Raw genomic sequence first — 21,612 nt, forward strand, 5'->3', positions numbered from 1 at the left:
GCTGACTGCCCACCTGATGGAAAGTGGTAACCGTTGCCTATAGACATGAGCAGTATCATGGACATAACAGAGTATACTGTTTCGCCCATGATACCCCCTATGCGTTACCATTCCTGAGGACTCAGGTGTTATTTCTCTGTACCCTGTAAATTCACGCCATATCCCCTATGAGTATACACTCATACCAGTAACATCATACAGTATATGCATGTGTGTCTGTATGTATATGTATGTGTATATATGTGTATATATGCATATCTGTGTATATATATGTATAAAGATATAAGTTTCAACGCATGGGGGGTATCCCCATGCGTTGCCATTCCTGAGGACTCAGATGTTATTTCTCTGTACCCAGTAAATTCACGCTATATTCCACCCTTCAAACCGAAACACAGCTATGCAAACACAACTGCTTCACGTTTGAAACACGAATGGGACAGAGGTACCCAAGCAATCGACTTTTGTACAAATCTTTTTGTAATATGGATAAAAACATATTACGCCGACCCCAAATAATAATTGAGATAAGGATAGGAAGACGATGATGTTTCCTCCAAAAGATTGCAATAGTAAACTTTATTATAGATACAAAGAATTACAACATTTTACGACAATTAATTAAAATACAGTTACATTTTAATATTATAATATTAAAATGCAAATAAACTGAGTAAACAAATGCATAATTATATTATGCGTAATTTAATACGTACATACCAAAACATATTATGCATCTGCATATAAAAATACACGATCTATTTATTTTATTGTTTCTTTTCTTGCAATTCTGTTTCTAGAAAATAAATTTACCTGTTTATTATATTTCATTTTTATTATTATACCAGCCGTTAACTGGTACTGATTTTCACCATCGTATATCCCGCCATAAATTATAATTTTATCCCAATCATCTGGACGAGTAGCGGTCCTCCACTGTGCGTTTTTCAAGGCACTTTCTCCCACGCACAACACGTAGGAATCAACCTATCAATATATGTATGTGTATATATGTGTATATATGCATATCTGTGTATATGTATGTATAAAGATATAAGTTTAGTATATAGAATTAGGATATTAGTTTGTAATTGTTTAAAAAACTGTATGTACAAGAGCGCAAAGCTGCAGACAAACTGCAATGCAGTTTCGCAGCACTAAGTATATATACTGTCTATGTAACTGTTTACTTGAAATAAATAAATAAAATAAACATATTTTTTAAAATTTGGATATTTCTCGTTGAAAATCAATGCCTAGAAATTTAGTCCTGAGGATTACTTTGCATTTAGTAATATGTCACCGTGCAGAGTAATTTATATTTTTTGCCTTGTCACGATCGACTGGACTAATAGTCGTAATTGAGGGGAGAAGGGATTGTTAGTAATGGGGCTACTAGTCCCCATTACTAGCACTATACCCTGTCAGGTCGACCTCCTCACGGTTCCCCCTGAAAACTATCGTGTTCAATTCTAAATGAATTTATCACGATGGGCTAACTGACCTGCCTTTTCATTCTTACCTATCATCCGTCACTGGTGTTCCGCCAGTGTATACCGATAGCACAGGCACGGTTGCCATACCATTCATCAACATTTCATTTCAGCCATTATCTGTCTACTGCTGGACAATAGCCTCCCCCATAGACTGCCATAAAGAACGGTTCCGAGCCACCCGTAACTTCGCCAGGAATAGCGGAGCTGCCGGGGACCGGGGGCCGTTTCTTTACAATGTTTACGATTGGGGGGTTTTGCCAGTAGTTGCCACGCTTGGCAAGCGGGTTGACAACCGCAGTTAGGTCTTGTAAGATATTTTAAGAGGGACGCTACTGCCCATCCCTCGCCGCCCCTTAGTCGTCTCTTACGATACCCACAGGAAAGGAACGGGTGGCCCATTCTTTACTGGGACCGACACGGCGAACTTTCCATACCATTATCATCCATTAAAAAAAAAAGTCGCGATCGACCGGTTAACGACCCTTGCTAGGGGGAAAGGAACAATGGAGTTTGACAGCCCCATTGAAAGAAAGAAAGAAAGAAAGAAAAAAACTTTATTTTACAAGAAATATGCGACGGCACCCACACAGGGGTTAAAAAAAATCCATATATCCATTGCTAGCAATATACCCTATTAGGTCGACCTCCACGCGGTTCCCCCTGGAAACCATCGTGAACAATTCTTGTTGAATTCGTCACGATGGGCTGGTGTATACCGATAGCACAGGGTAACCATTCTATTATCATCCATTAAAAAAAACCACCCTTGCTTTATAAGCACACCTCCAGCAAGATGCACCAGTTTCATCCCAATCATCTGGACGAGTGGCGGTCTTCCACCGTGCGTTTTTCTAAGCACTTTCTTCCACGCACAACCATTCTTTGGAATCAACATCCAGCAGCAGTATTTCTAAACCGATACGACAACATAACCTTCAAGAAAAGAGTATATTCCTTTTTAAAAGGCCGGCAGCACACCTGCAATGCCGCTGGTGTTGTGGGTGATCATGGGCGGCGGTAGTCACTTACCGTCAGGTGAGCCGCATGCTCGTTTGCCCCCTGCGTTGTAAGAAACCTATACAGCGCCGATTTTCAGGCGGCACCTTTATTTACTTTCACCACAGTATTGTTCCTCGCTATTTTCATTGCAGTAAACATTCATACAATAAAACAAAAGAATAATAACTCATTATAATTGTGTGTTGTTCATTATATTATACAGTTTTGTTATTTTTCTTATTAATATATTTGTACAAGTGCAGAAGAGTACAGTTTCAAGAAATAAAACTTAAAAACAGGGGGGAAAGGGATTGTTGGTAATGGAGACTGAGAATCCCATTGCTAGCAATATACCCCAACCAGGTCGGCCTCCTCGCGGTTCCCCCTGGAAACTATCATGGTTAATTCCTGATGAATTCGTCATGATTGGCCAACTGGCCTGTTTTCATTCTCATCTATCACCGTTCACTGGTGCTCCGCCAGCGTATCCCGTTAGCGCAGGCGGGGTTACCATACCATTTTCATCCATCAAAAAAAAACTTAATAAACAACATTAAAACAACAATCAGTTTAATATAATGAGGTTATTTTTTAATGGATGATAATGGAATTATTGTGGACAGAAGGGAAAAAATGTTGGGACACTTGATACGACACGACGAACTTATGAACATTATAATAGAAGGTGAGATAGAAGGAAGGAGGGGAAGAAGGAGACCGAGACATAGTTACATCAGGCAGACCAAGGAAGGAGCTTTTTTTTTTATACAACTTAGAATGACAAACAAACTGACGGCCCACCTGATGGAAAGTGGTAACCGTTGCCTATAGACATGAGCAGTACCATGGACATAACAGAGTATATACTGTTTCGCCTATGATGTCCCTCATGCGTTGCAACTGGCAAAACTTTCCTTATAGGGAAAGCTTATGTTCAGCAGTGGACAGTTAAAGGCTGGTAGAATGAATGAAAGAATGATATAAGTTTTATTTGGCACTAGAGATATATAATCTTTATTTTGATTTTTTTTTTTTGTAATTTAGGACAGTATTTATTTATTTACTTTACACTTTATTGCACTATTTGTAAAATAATAAAAGTACAGTTAATTTGAATGAGAAGTGACACAAAAGGCGGCCTTATCGCTAAGCAATCTCTTCCAGACAACCTTTGGGTAGAAGACATTGAGAAAAAAGACAAAGGGTAGATGGCGCACAGTACATGAGGTTCTAATTTATTTGATACGCAATAACAGAAGCGTTAGAACGAGACAGCATTATAAGTGCCATCATCCTCTTCATAAGTGTCATAATCGAACCTTGACATTTGAGAATGAAATGTAAAGTATCACACACAAGCCCAAGAGGTTGGGGGGAAAGGGATTGTTAGTAATGGAGACTGAGAATCCCATTGCTATACACAACCAGGTCGACCTACTCGCGGTGCTCCCTGGAAACTATCATGGTTAATTCCTGATGAATTCATCATGATGGGCTAACTGGCCCGTTTTCATTCTCATTTATCACCCTTCACTGGTGCTCCGCCAGCGTATCCCGTTAGCGCAAGCGGGGTTACCATACCATTTTCACCCATTAAAAAAAAAGCCCAAGAGATTTAAGTGATACTAAAAATCCATAATTTTTTTAATGTATTTCCATGCTAATTAAAAAAAAAGTAAAGCACGGACGTGTAAGCAAGATCTGTATATATAAATACAGCATTTGATTGCATTAATCTAATTAAATCGATACGCAACTAAAACTGCACTGAAGTTGAAACTTTTATGAAATACTTAACGGTTTGAGAAATAATATAGAAACAGCTGCGTTAATGTCTTCAAAGGGCAAAACTAAGGGAATAGAAACAATAATAATATGTGGAAGCATGTGTTTTATATTTAGCATAAAGTTAGAAAGGTAAATACATTAGAATAAATATGTGGGTAGAACGGACACTCTCGTGAATTCAATAATAATAACTAGTATGCCGCGCTACCGACCCGTGTTCTGTTGTGAACAAAATCAGTCGACAGTCAGCGCTCGCGGGAAGTAGACGTGGCGGTTAGAGCGCGCGGCTCGTTCACTTATTCGTTCAAAGCATAAAGTATGCCAGTTAGTGTCGTGATGAATTCAACATGATTTGAGCACAATGATTTTCAGAGAGAACTGCATGGAGGTCGACCGGTTTGACTCCGCTCTTTTAATGGTCTGCATAGGAAGTATTAGTTTTATTATTATTAATAATAACAATTGTTTCTTAAAATACGAATACATTTTTGTCAATCCTCTCAACCTATGAGAGTCTGAAGGAAATAAAGTTACATTTGGATCATATTGTGGCATTCACAAAAAAAAGTATACGTATGTCTCTTCTACCCATTCTATAGAATTCTTATGGTAAATATGTCAAAGGCTGAACATTTATTGAAAATTAATTATTGTATTGGACAAAGGAGACGTCTGTTCGTATGATTTTCAAGTGATTTATTGGCATGTATGTTTATACAATCTGGTATATAAATTCGGTAGCCTGTTTTGATGGTATAGTTGTTGACTTGAGCGGTTCCGTACAGGTCATCTGGATCCAAGATCTCATGATGGGCGGTTTTAAGACTTTTGTCTGCCTGTGTGCGTTCAGTGTAAGTACCTACTTACAAATTTAGATCATATTATTATCATCATCATCATCATATCAATAGCCTTTAACTGTCCACTGCTGAACATAGGTCTCCCCCATAAGGGGGTATTGCTAGTAGTTACCACGCTTGGCAGGCGGTTTGGCAATCGGAGTTAGGCTTTGGTGATTTTTTTTTATATTACTTAGAATGGCAAACAAGCTGACGGCCCACTTGATGGAAAGTGGTAGCCGTCGCCTATAGACATGAGCAGTACCATGGACAAAACAAAGTATACTGTTTACCTTGCCAGTCCTGAGGACTCAGGTCTTATTCCTCTGTACCCAGTAAATTCACGCCATATCTCACCCTTCAAACCGAAACACAGCCATGCAAACACAACTGCTTCACGGTTGATGTTTTAAGAGGGACGCTGCTGCCCATCCATCGACCATTAAGTACGCTATGTTGCCTCTTACGACACCCACGGGAACGGAAGGGGTGGTCAATTCTACGCCGGGATCACACGGCTAGAATGGGCCACCTCTTTCTGACTATTTATTTATTTTACTGTGTCTTATATTACAGTGTTGTTGATTTATTAAAACAATATTAATTTACGCATCGTATTACTACTTGTAATAATATCTTTTCAGATATTAACTGCCAGCGCTGCACCACAAGGTAAAGTATTAGAAAGAAAAAAATTTTTTTTATACAACTTAAAATGGCAAACAAGCTGACGGCCCACCTGATGGAAAGTGGTAACCGTCGCCTATAGACATGAGCAGTACCATGGACATAACAGAGTATACTGTTTCGCCCATGATACCCCGCATGCGTTGCCATTCCTGAGGACTCAGGTGTTATTCCTGTGTACCCAGTAAATTCACGCCATATCCCCACTCTTCAAACTGAAACACAGCCATGCAAACACAACTGCTTCACGGTAAAAACACGAATGGGACAGAGGTATTTCTAATTTATAACTTGCAAAAACAACTTCTGCTTAAAAAATTAACAATTGAGTTTTTTACACATCCTTCTCAGCAATTGCATTCTAAATTGGGCAATAGAATCATACAAAACTAACAAATATGATTTTGCTTCGCAAAAAATGCAGACTTCAAACGTGGCCCAATTAATATGTAAGTCAAAATCGGTTCAGATTTTGCAAAGATATCGCGTAACATACAGACGAATTGAGAACAGTAGATGTAGTTTAAAAAATGATATAAATGAACAAGTGGATACGAATAAATGTGTATGTATAATTTGTAGGAAATAACGGAGTTCCAGGTAGTGCCTTACAGCAACAAAAGAGTTCTCAGTTCCAAGCTATCCAGCCAGGTACGTCAGAATGTCAACAACTCTACCAATACCTACAGATATTTATTTTACAATTTTACAACAATAGAATTTTAGTAATAAAAAAATGTATATATATATAATTTACAGGAAATAATGGGGCTCCAGGTAGTGCCTTGCAGCAACAAAAGAGTTCTCAGATTCAAGCTGTCCAGCCAGGTACGTCAGAATGTCAACAACTCAGCCAATGTCTACTGAGTTTACCTTACACGAAATTTAGTGTATACACTGATAATAACAAATTTGAATATAAATTGTAATATTATGTTTTTATATTAATTGCTTAATATTAAATGTGTATAATGTAAACTTTAGGAAATGGTGGAATTAAAAGAAGCCTCTTACTTAACAGACTAATAACTTAATAACAGACTTCTCAGAATCAATTTACTTAGCAATGTTTTATTACACATAGCGCTCAGTAAATAATGACAAATATACAGTGAAAATTATTCGAAATTTTCAGAAAAACAAAGAATATTTTGAAGCGTATTTCCTAAAATCACAAAAGTTATTTTATACTATATATAACTACAACTACAAAAAACTCTGTCCTTGTTTATAACTCCTGTCCTATCTACTATCAAATTTCAAGTATATACTAATACAATTCTTACCGGCAGATGGCTTCATATTAAGTCAATAAGTATGATAGAAAAAAAATCGTCCTATTTTTATAAAAGGCATCTAATAAAATCTGTCTATATTTTTTTTTATACAAGTTAGAATGGCAAACAAGCTGACGATCCACCTGATGGAAAGTGATAACCCTCGCCTATAGACATGAGCAGTACCATGGACATAACAGAGTATACTGTTGCGCCCATGATACCCCCCATGCATTGCCATTCCTAGAGGCCTCAGGTGTTATTCCTCTGTGCCCAATAAATTCACGCCATATCCCACCCTTGAAACCGAAACACAACTATGCAAACGCAACTGCTTCACGGTTGAAACACGAAAGGGACAGAGGTCCCCAAGCAATCGACTTTTGTACAAAGTCTCCCTCTGGTTAATTATTTCTGGTATATTTTTTAGGAAATAATATCGGAGCTCCAAATAGCGCTTTGCAGCAACAACAGGCTTCCCAGACTCAAGCTATCCAACCAGGTAAATATATTAGTTGTAAAACTTTCCCATAAGATTCAAACTCACACCTCTCTGTTATGTCTATGTTATGTCATTACCTTACATTATAATAGCTCAAAGGATAAGCGACCTGAAGTGGCAATGAGCTGGTCATATAGCTCGAAGAACCGGCAACCGATGGGGAAGAAAGGTTCTTGAGTGAGAATGAGATAATATTTTTTTTGTGATTTTCAAATTAACATATTAGGTTAAGAAATAAGAAATCTTAATATGCACATTCAGAGTTACCATGTTCGCTAACGCTGATCTTCAAAACTGTTCAACCGATTTCAACAAAACTTTGTAAATGTGTATTGTTTTTTTTTTTTTTTTCAATTAGGTAATAAGATTATTTAGGGTATAAATTAGGTCTATTTTTAAATAGAGGTATTACAACATTCATTAGCTTTAGGTTATATCTATGTGCATTTAATAATGTTTGTGTATGCCATGTTTAGGAAATAATATCGGAAGTCCAGCCAGTGCTTTACAGCAACAACAGACTTCTCAGACTCAAGCCATTCAGCCAGGTATGTAAGAATGTAAAAAAATCAGTTGGTACAAAATACAAATCACTTTATTTTATTTGTAAAGTGGTAAAAAGGATGGTACATAGTATTCAAATACTGTTCATCATCAACATACTTCACCTGAATCTAGCGTACAAAATTCATTTAATTGTCCTATGAACACGAAAAAAATAGAATAACTATAGAATTTATTTTATACTAGCATTTATCGGCGACTTCGTCCACATGACTGGGATCCTTCTCCATCTAATATAGTATGTGTATATCGGATTTTATAGTTAAGACGATACAAGATAACAAACAAGGTTACTTTCACATTTATAATATTAATAGGATAACTTATATAAAATTTTTCGAAAAAAAAAGGTTATAAGCATTAATAAAATTTGGATACACTGTTTTTAGGAAACAACATTGGAAGTCCAGCCAGTGCTTTACAGCAACAACAGTCTTCCCAAACTCAAGCCATTCAGCCAGGTACGTAAGAATGTAAATAATTTAGTTTAGATTTTATTTTATAAAACTCCACAAAATTTCTTTAAAAAATAGGTTATAAATATAAATTAAAAGCATTTAATCTGCATTTCCTATTTTTAGGAAACAACATTGGAAGTCCAGCCAGTGCTTTACAGCAACAACAGTCTTCTCAAACTCAAGCCATTCAGCCAGGTACGTAAGAATGTAAATAATTTAGTTTAGATTTTATTTTATAAAACTCCACAAAATTTCTATAAAAAAATAGGTTATAGATATAAATTAAAAGCATTTAATCTGCATTTTCCATTTTTAGGAAACAACATTGGAAGTCCAGCCAGTGCTTTACAGCAACAACAGTCTTCTCAAACTCAAGCCATTCAGCCAGGTACGTAAGAATGTAAATAATTTAGTTTAGATTGTATTTTATAAAACTTTACAAAATTTCATTAAAATGGGTTATAAATATCAATTAAAAGTATTTATTCAGCACATTCCATTTTTAGGAAACAATATTGGAAGTCCAGCCAGTGCTTTACAGCAACAACAGTCTTCTCAAACTCAAGCCATTCAGCCAGGTACGTAAGAATGTAAATAATTTAGTTTAGATTTTATTTTATAAAACTTTACAAAATTTCTTTAAAAAAATAGGTTATAAATATCAATTAAAAGTATTTATTGAGCACATTCCATTTTTAGGAAACAACATTGGAAGTCCAACCAGTGCTTTACAGCAACAACAGTCTTCTCAAACTCAAGCCATTCAGCCAGGTACGTAAGAATGTAAATAATTTAGTTTAGATTTTATTTTATAAAACTTTACAAAATTTCTTTAAAAAAATAGGTTATAAATATCAATTAAAAGTATTTATTGAGCACATTCCATTTTTAGGAAACAACATTGGAAGTCCAACCAGTGCTTTACAGCAACAACAGTCTACTCAAACCCAAGCCATTCAGCCAGGTACGTAAGAATGAAAATAATTTAGTTCAGAATTTATTTTATAAAACTTCACAAAATTTCATTAAAAAAATGAGTTACAATTATCAATAAAAAACATTTAACTAATCTGCATATTTCTTTTTTAGGAAATAACATTGGAAGTCCAGCCAGTGCTCTACAGCAACAACAGACTTCTCAGACTCAAGCAGTCCAGTCAGGTATATCAGATTGTCAAACATTTTGTAGTCCATTTGTAAGAGCTGACGCTTAACGTCGCTCCCCTCTCGCAGGCTTAGAGTGCCTTCTGCACTCGCCCCTGCACACGCGCTCGGTGAAGCTGTAAAGGCCATCTGCGGCCAACAGCTATAACGGTACGAAAAGAAAAGAAAGAAAAATCAAACATTTTGATCAGCAGTCACTAACGTTTCGTTCGAAAAAAAAAGATTATAAATTTTAGTCTTAGGCTCTTGATAAAATCTGTGTGTATGTAATTTTTAGGAAATAATATTGGAGCTCCAAATAGTGCTTTGCAGCGACAACAAAATTCCCAGATCCAAGCCATTCAGCCAGGTACGTCGGCATGTTAAGAACTACATACAAATATATACTAACATTTCTTTTACATATGCGCAATAAAAGAATTTTTAATATGTGTGTGTGTGTGTGTAACAAAACTTAATATTTCAAATTCAATTTAAATCCATTTAATCCCAGACAGCAAGATCTATTTTGGTAATAGTAGACAAAATTATGTCAATCGTAATTGTCAATCGTAATCATGAGGCATTCAGTAATAATGAATGTACTAATGTAATTTCTAGGATATAACAACGGACTTTCAAGTAGCTCCTTGCAGCAGCAACAGAGTTCTCAGAGTCAAGCCATTCAGCCAGGTACGTAAGAATATCAACTGTTTAGCTACTATTTATTATTATTATAAATTCGTGTATTATTTATTTTAGTTATATATAATATAGTTATATAGCATTTTGTCTGCCTTTTATACAAAGATTTTTGTCACGTAGTCAATAAAGAATACATATACATATATATATATATATATATATATATATATATATATATATATATATATATATATATATATATAGTCATCCAGCCAGGTACATTATGAGTATCATATCTATGTATATTAATGTTATAAAAATGAAAATTTTGATGTTTTATTGTTATGAACTATAAAGATAATTTGAATTTCTTTTCAAGTATTGTTTTAAGTCTAAAAAAGGTTATTACGAAGAGAAAAAATACCCGGAAGACGTAAAACTCCTGTCTCTCTTTTCCCCTCGCAAACTGCACTTTTGATAAAATGACATTTGTTAGATCAATTTGGTAAAAAAATAAATTAAAATTAGACAATATTATATAGCGATTATATTATCAGATTTATATCATAATAAAAAGTTGTCTATTGTGTTTGTGTATTTAATACCTAAATTAATACGCACATATGTAATTTCTAGTGAACAATAACGGTGTCCAAAATGGCGCTTTGCAACAACAACAGATCTCTCAAATTCAAGCTATCCAGCCAGGTACATTTGTGTATTTTAAACTGAGTCACATATTTAAACTATATTAGTGCAAAAAAAATAAGTTACTAGTCTACTAGATTGATAACATAGACGCAACAATAGGAAAATTAATATTTTTTTACAGCAAACAACAACGGAATCCAAAATGGCGCATTGCAACAACAACAGATTTCCCAAAATCAAGCCATTCAGCCAGGTACGTTAGAATGTCCAAAATTAAACCATTAAATTATATAAAATATTGATAAAAATTATAAAATTACATTAAAATGATAATAACACATACACAATAACAAGAAAATAAATGTTTACTTCATATAATTAATCCATAAAAATAAATGTGTATTGTAATTTACAGTAAACAACAACGGAATCCAAAATGGCGCGTTGCAACAACAACAGATTTCTCAAACTCAAGCAATTCAGCCAGGTATGTCGGTATAACCATAATTCAATAGAACTAATGAAAATTTATTCATCATAATCTCAGCCGTCATCCATCCACAGCTAAACATAGGCCTCCCACATAGACTGCAATAAGGAATGGTCCTGAGCCACCTGTATATCCACTGACTCACTGCAATGCATTTGCGGTCGTCACTCCATCTAGTAGGGAGGGGGGGGGGGGGAGGGTCATCTTACACTTCGTTGTTACGGGGTCACCAGTCAAGTCAATCTTTCTTCTCCAGGGGGGAAGGGATTGTTAGCAATGGATTTTGACAGCCCCATTGCTAGCAACCTCCACGTGGTTCCCCCTGGAAACCATTGTGAACAATTCTTGTTGAATTCGTCACGATGGGCTAACTGACCTGCTTCATCCTCACCTATCATCCTTCACTGGTGCCCCGCCGGTGTATACCGATAGCGCGGGTGGGGTTACTATTTCATTATCATCTATAAAAAAAAAACCTTTCTTCTCCATCGGTTGTCGGTTCTTTGAGCTATTTGACCAGCTCATTGCAATGAGAGGTTGTCAGTCTGCTGATGTCTCATAGAAGTACAAAATTAAAAAATCATTTAATTAATTGAACGTTTCTATTTTTTACTAATTACATTTAGAGAGTGTACCTTTCCCGTGGGTGTCGTAAGAGGGGACTACTTAAATGGTCGAGGGATGGCCAGCAGCATCCTTCTTCGAACAACAGCAAAACCCAACTGCGGCTGCCAAGCCACTTGCTAAGCGTGGTAACTATTAGCAAACCCTCCACCTTATGAGGGAGGCCTACGTTCAGCAGAAGACAGTTGACGGCTGATATGGTGATGATAACGGTGGTGATTGGCTATGTGGTCCCGGAATAGAATAGGCCACCCGTTCCTATCCCCTGGATGTCGTAAGAACCGATTAGGGAGGGCGAGGGATAAGCAGCAGCATTCTTCTAAAAACATCACTAAAGCCACACTGCGGTTGTCAATCCCCCTGCCAAGCGTGGCATCTACTGACAAAATGTCCTTTATGGGAGAGACCTATGTCTAGCAGTGGCTTAAGTCCAGCAGTGGACAGTTGAAGGCTAATATGATGACGATGATGGTGGTAATGCTGATCACTTTACTCTTATTTCTAGGAGTAACCAATGGAGCACCAGGCGTCAGTTGGCAGAACCAACAGGCCAACCAGAATCAAGCCATTATTAATAGTCAAGGTATTTAAAAAAATGATGTTACATTTAAACTAAGCAATGAGGTTTTTTTTTAATGGATGAGAATGGAACGGTAACTCTGCTTGCGGTAACAGTATACACTAGCTGGTCACCAGTGAGGGATGATAAATGAGAATAAAAAGGCAGATCAGTACGATACGACAACATAACCTTCAAGAAAAGAGCATATTCCATTTTAAAAGGCCGGCGGCACACCTGCAATGCTGTTGGTGTTGTGGGTGATCATGGGCGGCGGTAGTCACTTACCACCAGGTGAGCCGCATGCTCGTTTGCCCCCTGTGTTGTAAAAAAAAAACATTAGCCCATCGTGATGAATACACCTGGAATTCAGCACGATTGTTTCCAGACAGGATATATTTCTAGCAATGGGACTCACAGTCCGCATTACTAATAATCCCGTCCCCCTAATTATCGTGATTAATTATGGATAAATTTATCACGAGATGCCAACTGACCTGCTTTCACCATTACTTAATTATTATTAATAAAAACAGGACGACAGATACACCATCAGTTGCTATTTTTCTCAATTCATAGCAGGCTAGTGTGTAGAAAATGTTATACGGCCGTATAACCATACCAAATTCAGATACAACCTGCTCGCATACTTTCTACATAAACTGTGTCCAATATATAATCTAGTAATGTAAAATTTGTCATTGACAAATAATTGACATATCAAACATTTTCTGTACACTAGCCTGCTATGAATTGAGAAAAATAGCAACGGATGGTGTATCTTTCGTCCTCTTTTTACTAATTATATTTGCATAAGAAGAAAGGAGGCAACCATATGATTTATAGTTTTTTTTTATCATTCCTTCTATGTAATTCCTTGTTCTTAGGTAAAAACTAATGAATGGATTTGAATTAAATTTGGTACACGGGCAGGTTATATCCTAACTTAACACATAATATACTTTATGTACCGATTCACGTAGACGAAGCCGCTGGATACAGCTAATGCAGTTCAGTATTTACAAATATTTTTTAAGTTGAGTAATTTTTTTTTTTTATTTTCGTCAGCTAACAACAATATACAAAACAGCGCTTGGCAGAATCAACAGATCGCTCAAAATCAAGCTAACGTTGTAAACCAGCCAGGTACGTAATCTATACTTATAATAAATCTGTAGAGAGATCAATTCTGTACATGATATATATTTCCAAAATAACTATCATGGGGTGATTAGTGATCGATACTGATGCCAAAAATGCAATCAGTAAAATTTTGTCTGTCTGTCTGTATGTTCGTTATAGAAATAATAAATACTCGACGGATTTTAACGTAACTTGGTACAATTATTCTTCATACTCCCGGGCAGGTTATAATATGTACTTTTCATCACGCTACGATCAATAGGAGCAGAGCAGTGAAGGGAAATGTTAAAAATGTCCACCCGTGCGACGCCGGGACGGGCCGCTAGTTATTTATATATGTTTATTTAACTAGAAATACGACCCGACAACGCATAAGTAGATAGTATTTTAGAAAGTATTGTATTATAGTCTATCCTTAGATTATATAGATGGAGCATTGAGCCTCAAAAACGTGTCAACTTTTTGTCAGCTAATTGTCAAATTAACCGAGCCGTTTTTTTTATCATTGTTCTATATACTTACGCATACAATGTATCTTGACGTATTATTTAATAAATAAAAAGAGTGTTTACGCATTAAAAAGGTGCAGAAATTATAAGACAAAATAAATATGGAAGTTATAAAGGAATCACTCGTAACTATTTATCACGCAAAATTGTATGAAAAAGTTGACCCGTTTTTCTCGAAGCATTTGTATGGAGACTCTCTGTTTAAGCAAGTCTACGTTAATCTCCGATAATGTAGCTTTCTACAGGTGAAAGAATTTTTAAAATTGCTGGAGTAGTTTTTAAGTTTATCTATTACAAACAAACAAACAAACCTTTCCTGTTTTTTTTTATACAACTTAGAATGGCAAACACGCTGACGGCCCACCTGATGGAAAGTGGTAACCGTCGCCTATAGACATGAGCAGTACCATTGACATTACAGAGTATACTGTTTCGCCCATGATACCCCCCATGCGTTGCCATTCCTGAGGACTCAGCTGTTCTTCCTCTGTACCCAGTAAATTCACGCCATATCCCACCCTTCAAACCGAAACACAGCCATGCAAACACAGCTGCTTCACGGTTGAAACACGAATGGGACTGAGGTACCCAAGCAATCGCGGGATAGGTTCTCATAATCTTACAGCCACATTTGTTCATTATTTGACAAGATATGTAATTATATATTATAAATACATATATGGTCACATTTTAGTCGTGAACAATGGGATACGAAACGTCAATTGGCAGAATCAATACAGTACACGGAACCAAGCGAATGTCGTCAGCGGACCAGGTATCTGGTAGACATTTTCGAAATTTTCTCCAAAGTAACACAAAATTACCTTGTAATCCCGGCATGGAATGAGCCACCCCTTCTTTTCCCGTGGGTGTCGTAAGAGGCGACTAAGGGTACTCAATAGTCAAGGAATGGGCAAAATCATCCACCTTAAAACACTACCAAAGCCTAACTGTGGTTGTAAACCCATCTGCTAAGCATGCCAACTACTAGCAAAACTCCTTTTATTGGAAAGGCCTATGATCAGCAGTGGGCAGTTAACGGCTGTTACACCAAGTATAAATTATTATTAATAATAATTTAAATAAATTTAATAATTATTTAAATATTATGGTACATTACTTATTTATTTAAATTTTAATTGCAGTTTATCTGAATATTTTCAGATATTATATGTAACTAGCTGACTCGGCAAACGTTGTTTTACCATATATGTACATTATTTTTAGAACTATACATGAAAATTTATCCTACTACAATTATTATATTGGATTGCCATCTTGCAACCCTATTGCAGCATATAAAAATCGCGATTAAAAAACAGGAGTTGATCGTGAAACAGTGAAAATTTGAGGTTGTATGTATTTTTCAATGCTAAATCATAATAAAATAGAAATGGAAAAATTTGTTAAAAAAATAAAAAAATATATTTTGGGGAGGGTCACCCTTATCATTGAGGGGTATGAAAAATAGATGTTGGCCGATTCTCAGACCTACCCGATATGCACACAAAATTTCATAAAAATCGGTAAAGCCGTTTCGGAGGAGTTTGGTGACAAACACCGCGACACGAGAATTTTATATATAACATAATAAATATTGTATAACGTGATATAGTTAATTCTTTATTGTATACAAAATTTAATATTAATATCAAATTCATAATAGGCTTAATCTTTAAAATCAATCTCTTGTAGACCCAACTGAATATATGTATTTACGTACAATTTTTTTGTTTTTTATACAACTTAGAATGGCAAACAAGCTGACGGCCCACCTGATGGAAAGTAGTAACCGTCGCCTATAGACATGAGCAGTATCATGGACATAACAGAGTATACTGTTTTGCCCATGATACCCCCCATGCGTTGCCATTCCTGAGGACTCAGGTGTTATTCCTCTGTACCCTGTAAATTCACGTCATATCCCACCCTTCAAACCGAAACACAGCCATGCAAACTGCTTTACGGTTGAAACACGAATGGGACAGAGGTACCCAAGCAATCGACTTTTGTACAAAGTCTCCCTCTGGTACAAAATACATTACAATTGTTTTTCAGCAACGATTTTCAATTTTGTCACCGCATAATTACATTTCTCTTTTGCCAAAGGTTGACTGGGAGAGAAAACTATATAGTATAAAGTATGCCTTTTGTACCAAACATTTCTTGTAATGTAGTCAATAAAAAATAAATAAAATATGTGATTGTAAGATATTTTGAAAATTCGAACAGGAACCTCAGTTCCAGCAGGACCGTGGAACTATTGGACTCCAGGTTACCAATGGCAGACGCCTGCACAAACAACCGGATGGCCATCAGACTTACCTGCATCTTGGACTGCAGGGTATAACTGGCAAAACGGAGGCCAACTTTCCGGTGCTCCATGGCAGATTAACCCTATTTACGAACCAATCCGACCATTGGGGTCTGTTCAGACACTTCCCATCCAGCCCACATCAGTCTCTACCAGTTCGATTCTTGGACTTCAGACAAGACCAACCATAATTGAACAAGTACAACCCGGAGTTATCAACTCCATTCCAGTACAAACAGTTAATCAAGCAACGGCCTCTGTCGGTCAGACAAGACCAACTGTAATTGAGGAAATCACTCCATTACAAAGTACATCCAGTGGAACAGTAGTAGTGGAAGCTACTCCGGGACAAACTGTAACAGTTGAGAGAATTCCCCTAACTCCAACTGAGACAGTGGTTCAACCAGCTCCAGTAGTTAGCTCCATTCCAATACAAACAGTCAGTCAAGCAACGGCCTCTGCTGGCCAGATAAGGCCAACTGTAATTGAAGAAATTGCTCCATTACAAGGTATTTCCAGTGAAACAGTTGTGGTTGGTCAAAATTTGGGGCAAACTGTAGCAGTAGAGAGAATTCCCCCAAATCTAAGCGAGACAGTCATCCAACCAGCTACAGTGCAATCTGGATTAGTCCAAGCCACTTCTTCAGCATCAGCAGAATCGTCAATTGGGTTAACACCATCAATAACAGTAGTAGAGATTCCGTCAGGTCCAAGCGAAGTTGTCATCCAACCAGCACCAATAGAAGAAATTATCGATGAAACGCCGGTGGAAACTATTGTGATCGAAAATGAAAGACCAGTGGTCATTTCTTCAGCTGCTACTGCATCTGGTACACTATTTCTATATCATATTAAGCGTTTTTGAGATTTTTGAATAGGACTCCTTAAATTAATTTAAATTTGTTTTGGGCAGTGGAAGTCCACACTTCGACTGCCCAAGAACTAAGTGATTTGGAAAGCAAGGAATTAGTGGTAATTTCCTGCTTTCAAAATCACCTAATCCTCAGCAATAGTCCTCAGCAATAGTAACACATGAGGTATAGCATGGATATTACAATTTCTTCTGTTTATTGAGTTAAATGGATGCATGTTTATGGTCGAGGGTTATCATTTTTCATCAGATGGGTCGTCAGCTTGTTTGCCATTCTATGTGACGTAAAAATCATTCTTTCATCTCACTTGTGACCTTCCTAACAATGTTGATAATAAAGAGGTATAACGGCAACCTTTCGGTGATTCAGATTATAATATATACATATAAGTTTATAAATATTTGTATTAATGAGTATATCTGTTTGTATTGGTATGGGATTTATATATTTTTTTATAATACAACGATGGCAAACAAGCTTACATCTCGTCTGATGGTAAACAATCACTGTAACCTATGATCGCATGCTATACCAGAGGTGTCACGTGCACGTTGCCGACCCTAAAGGAATTTTAATACGCCTTTTTTGAAGAACCCCGTGCTGTAATCTCTTAATAGGAAGCTCATTTCAATTCTGTACTGAAATCTGAGCATTCGCGGAAGGAAATCTCTCTGAATGTAACATAATATTTTTTTTTATGCATCTACAACAAAAATTTTATCCATATTTAAATAATATAACCATAACAAAAGTTCTTACTGACACCTCAAAGACAACCCACTTGATAGATTTTTTTTTTATACAATTTAGAATGGCAAACAAGCTGACGACCCACCTGATGGAAAGTGGTAACCGTCGCCTATAGACATGAGCAGTACCATGGACATAACAGAGTATACTGTTTCGCCCATGATACTCCCCATGCGTTGCCATTCCTGAGGACTCAGCTGTTATTCCTTTGTACCCAGTAAATTCACGCCAATATGATCAACCTTATGGAAAATCCCATTAAGATACAGTAATATCCATGGGAATACGTTACCATTCCTGAGCACTGAAGTATTATGCCTCTGTAATTTGTAAATTCACTGTCTATATCCCACTCTTCAAACAGGAACAAAATCATGCAAGAGCAAGTGCTTAGCGCCAGAAATCAATAGAGTCAACGTACACTTGCCGATGACTTAGATGATGTTTTTTGATTTAATTTTTAGAATCTGAAGTGAACATCACATCCAATGAAAGCTCATCCAGCGAGAGTTCAACTAGCGTGAACTCATCCAGCCAAAGTTCATCCAGCGGGAGTTCAACCAGCGAGAGTTCGTCCAGCGAGAGTTCAACTAGCGAGAACTCATCTAGCCAAAGTTCATCCAGCGGGAGTTCAACCAGCGAGAGTTCCTCCAGCGAGAGTTCAGCCAGCGAGAGTTCCTCTAGCGCGAGTTCAGCCAGCGAGAGTTCAGCCAGCGAGAGTTCCTCTAGCGCGAGTTCAGCCAGCGAGAGTTCAGCCAGCGAGAGTTCTTCCAGTGAGAGTTCTACCAGCGAGAGTTCCTCTAGCGAGAGTTCATCCAGCGAGAGTTCCTCTAGCGCGAGTTCAGCCAACGAGAGTTCCTCCAGTGAGAATTCTACCAGCGAGAGTTCCTCCAGCGAGAGTTCTACTAGCGAGACTTCCTCCAGCGAGAGTTCTTCTAGCGCCCAATCTTCAACTGCTAGTAGCAATTCCAGCACCTCCACTAGCTCGTCATCATCATCAGGTCTTGTTATCAATTCTAATCAAATTTTCTATTAATTTATGGCCAAATGGTCAGAATGGTGCCTCATAATTTCGTCTGTCTGTTCGTTTGTCACGCTACCATAACATCGACATAAGCCTGATAATTATAAAATTCAAAATACTACATTTTAATGTTTGTTCACGCTTATTTCCGAAACCGCTCATCCAACTTAAGACATATACAGATAAAAAAAAACTTGTAAAAAAGTATATATACATAATCATTGGTGCGTTTTCTTTTTCTTTAATTTATGTTGACACATGATCATCAATGTGGACTGCTCGCGGAGGACTGCAGTGGTGGCGCGCTCATATAGGCCTCCGCTGCAAGCGGCGGCTACTTCGTATACAAACGACATCGACACCTGCTTACTATTATTATCTGTCCACTTGTCAATATTAGCCTCCCCTTGGCGGATTTTGCCAGTAGTTGCCATGCTTGGCAGACGGATGGGCAACCGCAGTTAGGCTGTGGAGATGTTTTAAGAGGGACGTTGCTGTCTATTCTTTGTCTGTTCTTAGTCGTCTCTTACGATAGCCACGAGAAAGGAAGGGATGGCCTATTCTATGCCGGGACCACACGGCGAACTCATCTTACTATAAATATATTTAATTACAATCACATAAAGCTACAGTCTAAAGCATTATTTAAGTCTTCCAAAATCATAAAATATGATCCTTCGAGTCGGATACGAAGTGGCTACCTCCGCAACTCGCCACGTGCAGCCCTCGGTAATGGTCGTGCATCACCAATTTATATCCAGTAAACCACTGACCTCAAAATTACTTGAATGTTTATTTAAAGTGTTTTTTTTTTTTTGTATTAGCTGAAGCGGCCAGTTCAAGCAGCTCTTCAGTATCTGACGTCGCGACGAGTTTAGCACAGCAACCTGGGGTAGTAAATTCAGTGGCAAAGATCTGCGTTTGCTACGAGACAATCGAAGATGTCCCCGAGAACTTGCGTGCAGAAATATATGAATACTAAACTGAAATATCCATCTCTGTTTAAATAGAATTTACTGAAAAGGTAATCAAATTTTGTTGGAATTAACAGAGAATAACTCTCTAACTATACACTAGCCTGCTATGAATTGAGAAAAATAGCAACTGATAGTGCATAGTTTGTCCTCTTTTTACTAATTATATTTGCATAAGAAGAAAGGAGACGACCATATGGTTTACAGTTTTTATTTTATCATTGCTTCTATGTAAAATTCCTTGTTCTCAGTTTGTATTGCAGTTAGACATAAGCAAATTGTCTATGGTCGATTATTCGTTTCATTATATTTTCAGTACATTCTATGAAAACAGACTATGCACATAATTTGACCGCCAGCGATAGTCAGTGATTCGTAAAAATTGTCTTTCTTGATTTGTTTATTGTTTTATTATTTTTCTTTTTCTTTTATATTTCGAATATAACCTACACACGTGTTTTGATAAAAATTGTCATTTAAAAATGAAATAAATAATATAACAGTTTGTTTTCTTTTTGTTTTTGTTTTTTTTTTTGTTTTTTTTGTTTTGTGTTTTATTTGGATTTCAATCTACTTATATGTTTTTAATGAGAGTTTTCATAATAGAAATTAAATAAATATAATAATTCTTGTCTTTCTTGATCTGTTTTTTTTTTTCTCTTTTTATATCGAATTCGAATTTAAATCATCTTTAATCAAGTAGACTTGTTTACAAGCACTTTTAAATCGTCATTTTTTTACCTATTGATGGGTTCGAAAAGTTGTTATTTGTTAAGAAGAGCTTGCAAGAAACTCAACAATTACTCTTTTAAAACTCTCTCAATATTATTTGTATTTATTTAAATGCATTAAAACTAAGATTACATGGTCGTTAAAAGCCCATACAAGATCAACTAACACCATGCACATTTATCTTTCAAATATTCGTTTAGTATGTAATAGGCTTTGTTCAATAAATGTTTTTATTAACCCCTTTTAAACTTATTAAAAGATTGATCCAAAATATCCTTCGGTATTTTATTAAAGCATTAAATATATACTTTTTTATTGGGAAAAAACCTATATGTATTTCTATTAATAATGCCTTATTTCTATCACAATGGCACTTTATTTGTACATTTTACAAAATATAATATATACCTATAGATTGCCATGGGAAGTGGACAGAATTCGTACTAGGATACCCTCTGTTACGGTATTCTGGCCCCCACACTCTGCCCCTAGCTATACAAAGAATAGGTAATAATCAACCATATAATAAAAAGTAATTTATAAAAAAGTAAGTCTATGGTATTGCACATGTG

At 36.5% G+C, this 21,612-nt stretch overlaps 1 protein-coding gene across 3 annotated transcripts; it reads left to right on the top strand.

Moving 5' to 3' along the window:
* Positions 1-5,044: 5,044 nt before the first annotated feature.
* On the top strand, positions 5,045-20,822 carry LOC113519119 (streptococcal hemagglutinin). 3 transcript variants are annotated; one of them, XM_052892267.1, is made up of 24 exons: positions 5,045-5,134; positions 5,767-5,794; positions 6,392-6,460; positions 6,569-6,637; positions 7,517-7,588; positions 8,065-8,136; positions 8,542-8,613; positions 8,734-8,805; positions 8,927-8,998; positions 9,117-9,188; positions 9,310-9,381; positions 9,503-9,574; positions 9,700-9,771; positions 10,052-10,123; positions 10,375-10,446; positions 11,035-11,106; positions 11,231-11,302; positions 11,465-11,536; positions 12,669-12,746; positions 13,791-13,868; positions 15,069-15,149; positions 16,607-17,518; positions 18,775-19,311; positions 20,159-20,822. In XM_052892267.1, exons 1-24 carry the CDS (start codon positions 5,090-5,092, stop codon positions 20,314-20,316), a joined length of 3,063 nt encoding a protein of 1,020 aa, XP_052748227.1. In that variant the 5' UTR covers positions 5,045-5,089; the 3' UTR covers positions 20,317-20,822. The 3 variants fall into 3 exon arrangements, with proteins under 3 accessions (XP_052748227.1, XP_052748229.1, XP_052748228.1); XM_052892269.1 differs by lacking the exon at positions 18,775-19,311; XM_052892268.1 differs by lacking the exon at positions 15,069-15,149.
* Positions 20,823-21,612: the final 790 nt, after the last annotated feature.

The sequence above is a fragment of the Galleria mellonella genome, unplaced genomic scaffold (assembly GCF_026898425.1).
Source record: "Galleria mellonella isolate WM207_F2 unplaced genomic scaffold, CSIRO_AGI_GalMel_v1 utg150, whole genome shotgun sequence".
Taxonomy (NCBI): domain Eukaryota; kingdom Metazoa; phylum Arthropoda; class Insecta; order Lepidoptera; family Pyralidae; genus Galleria; species Galleria mellonella.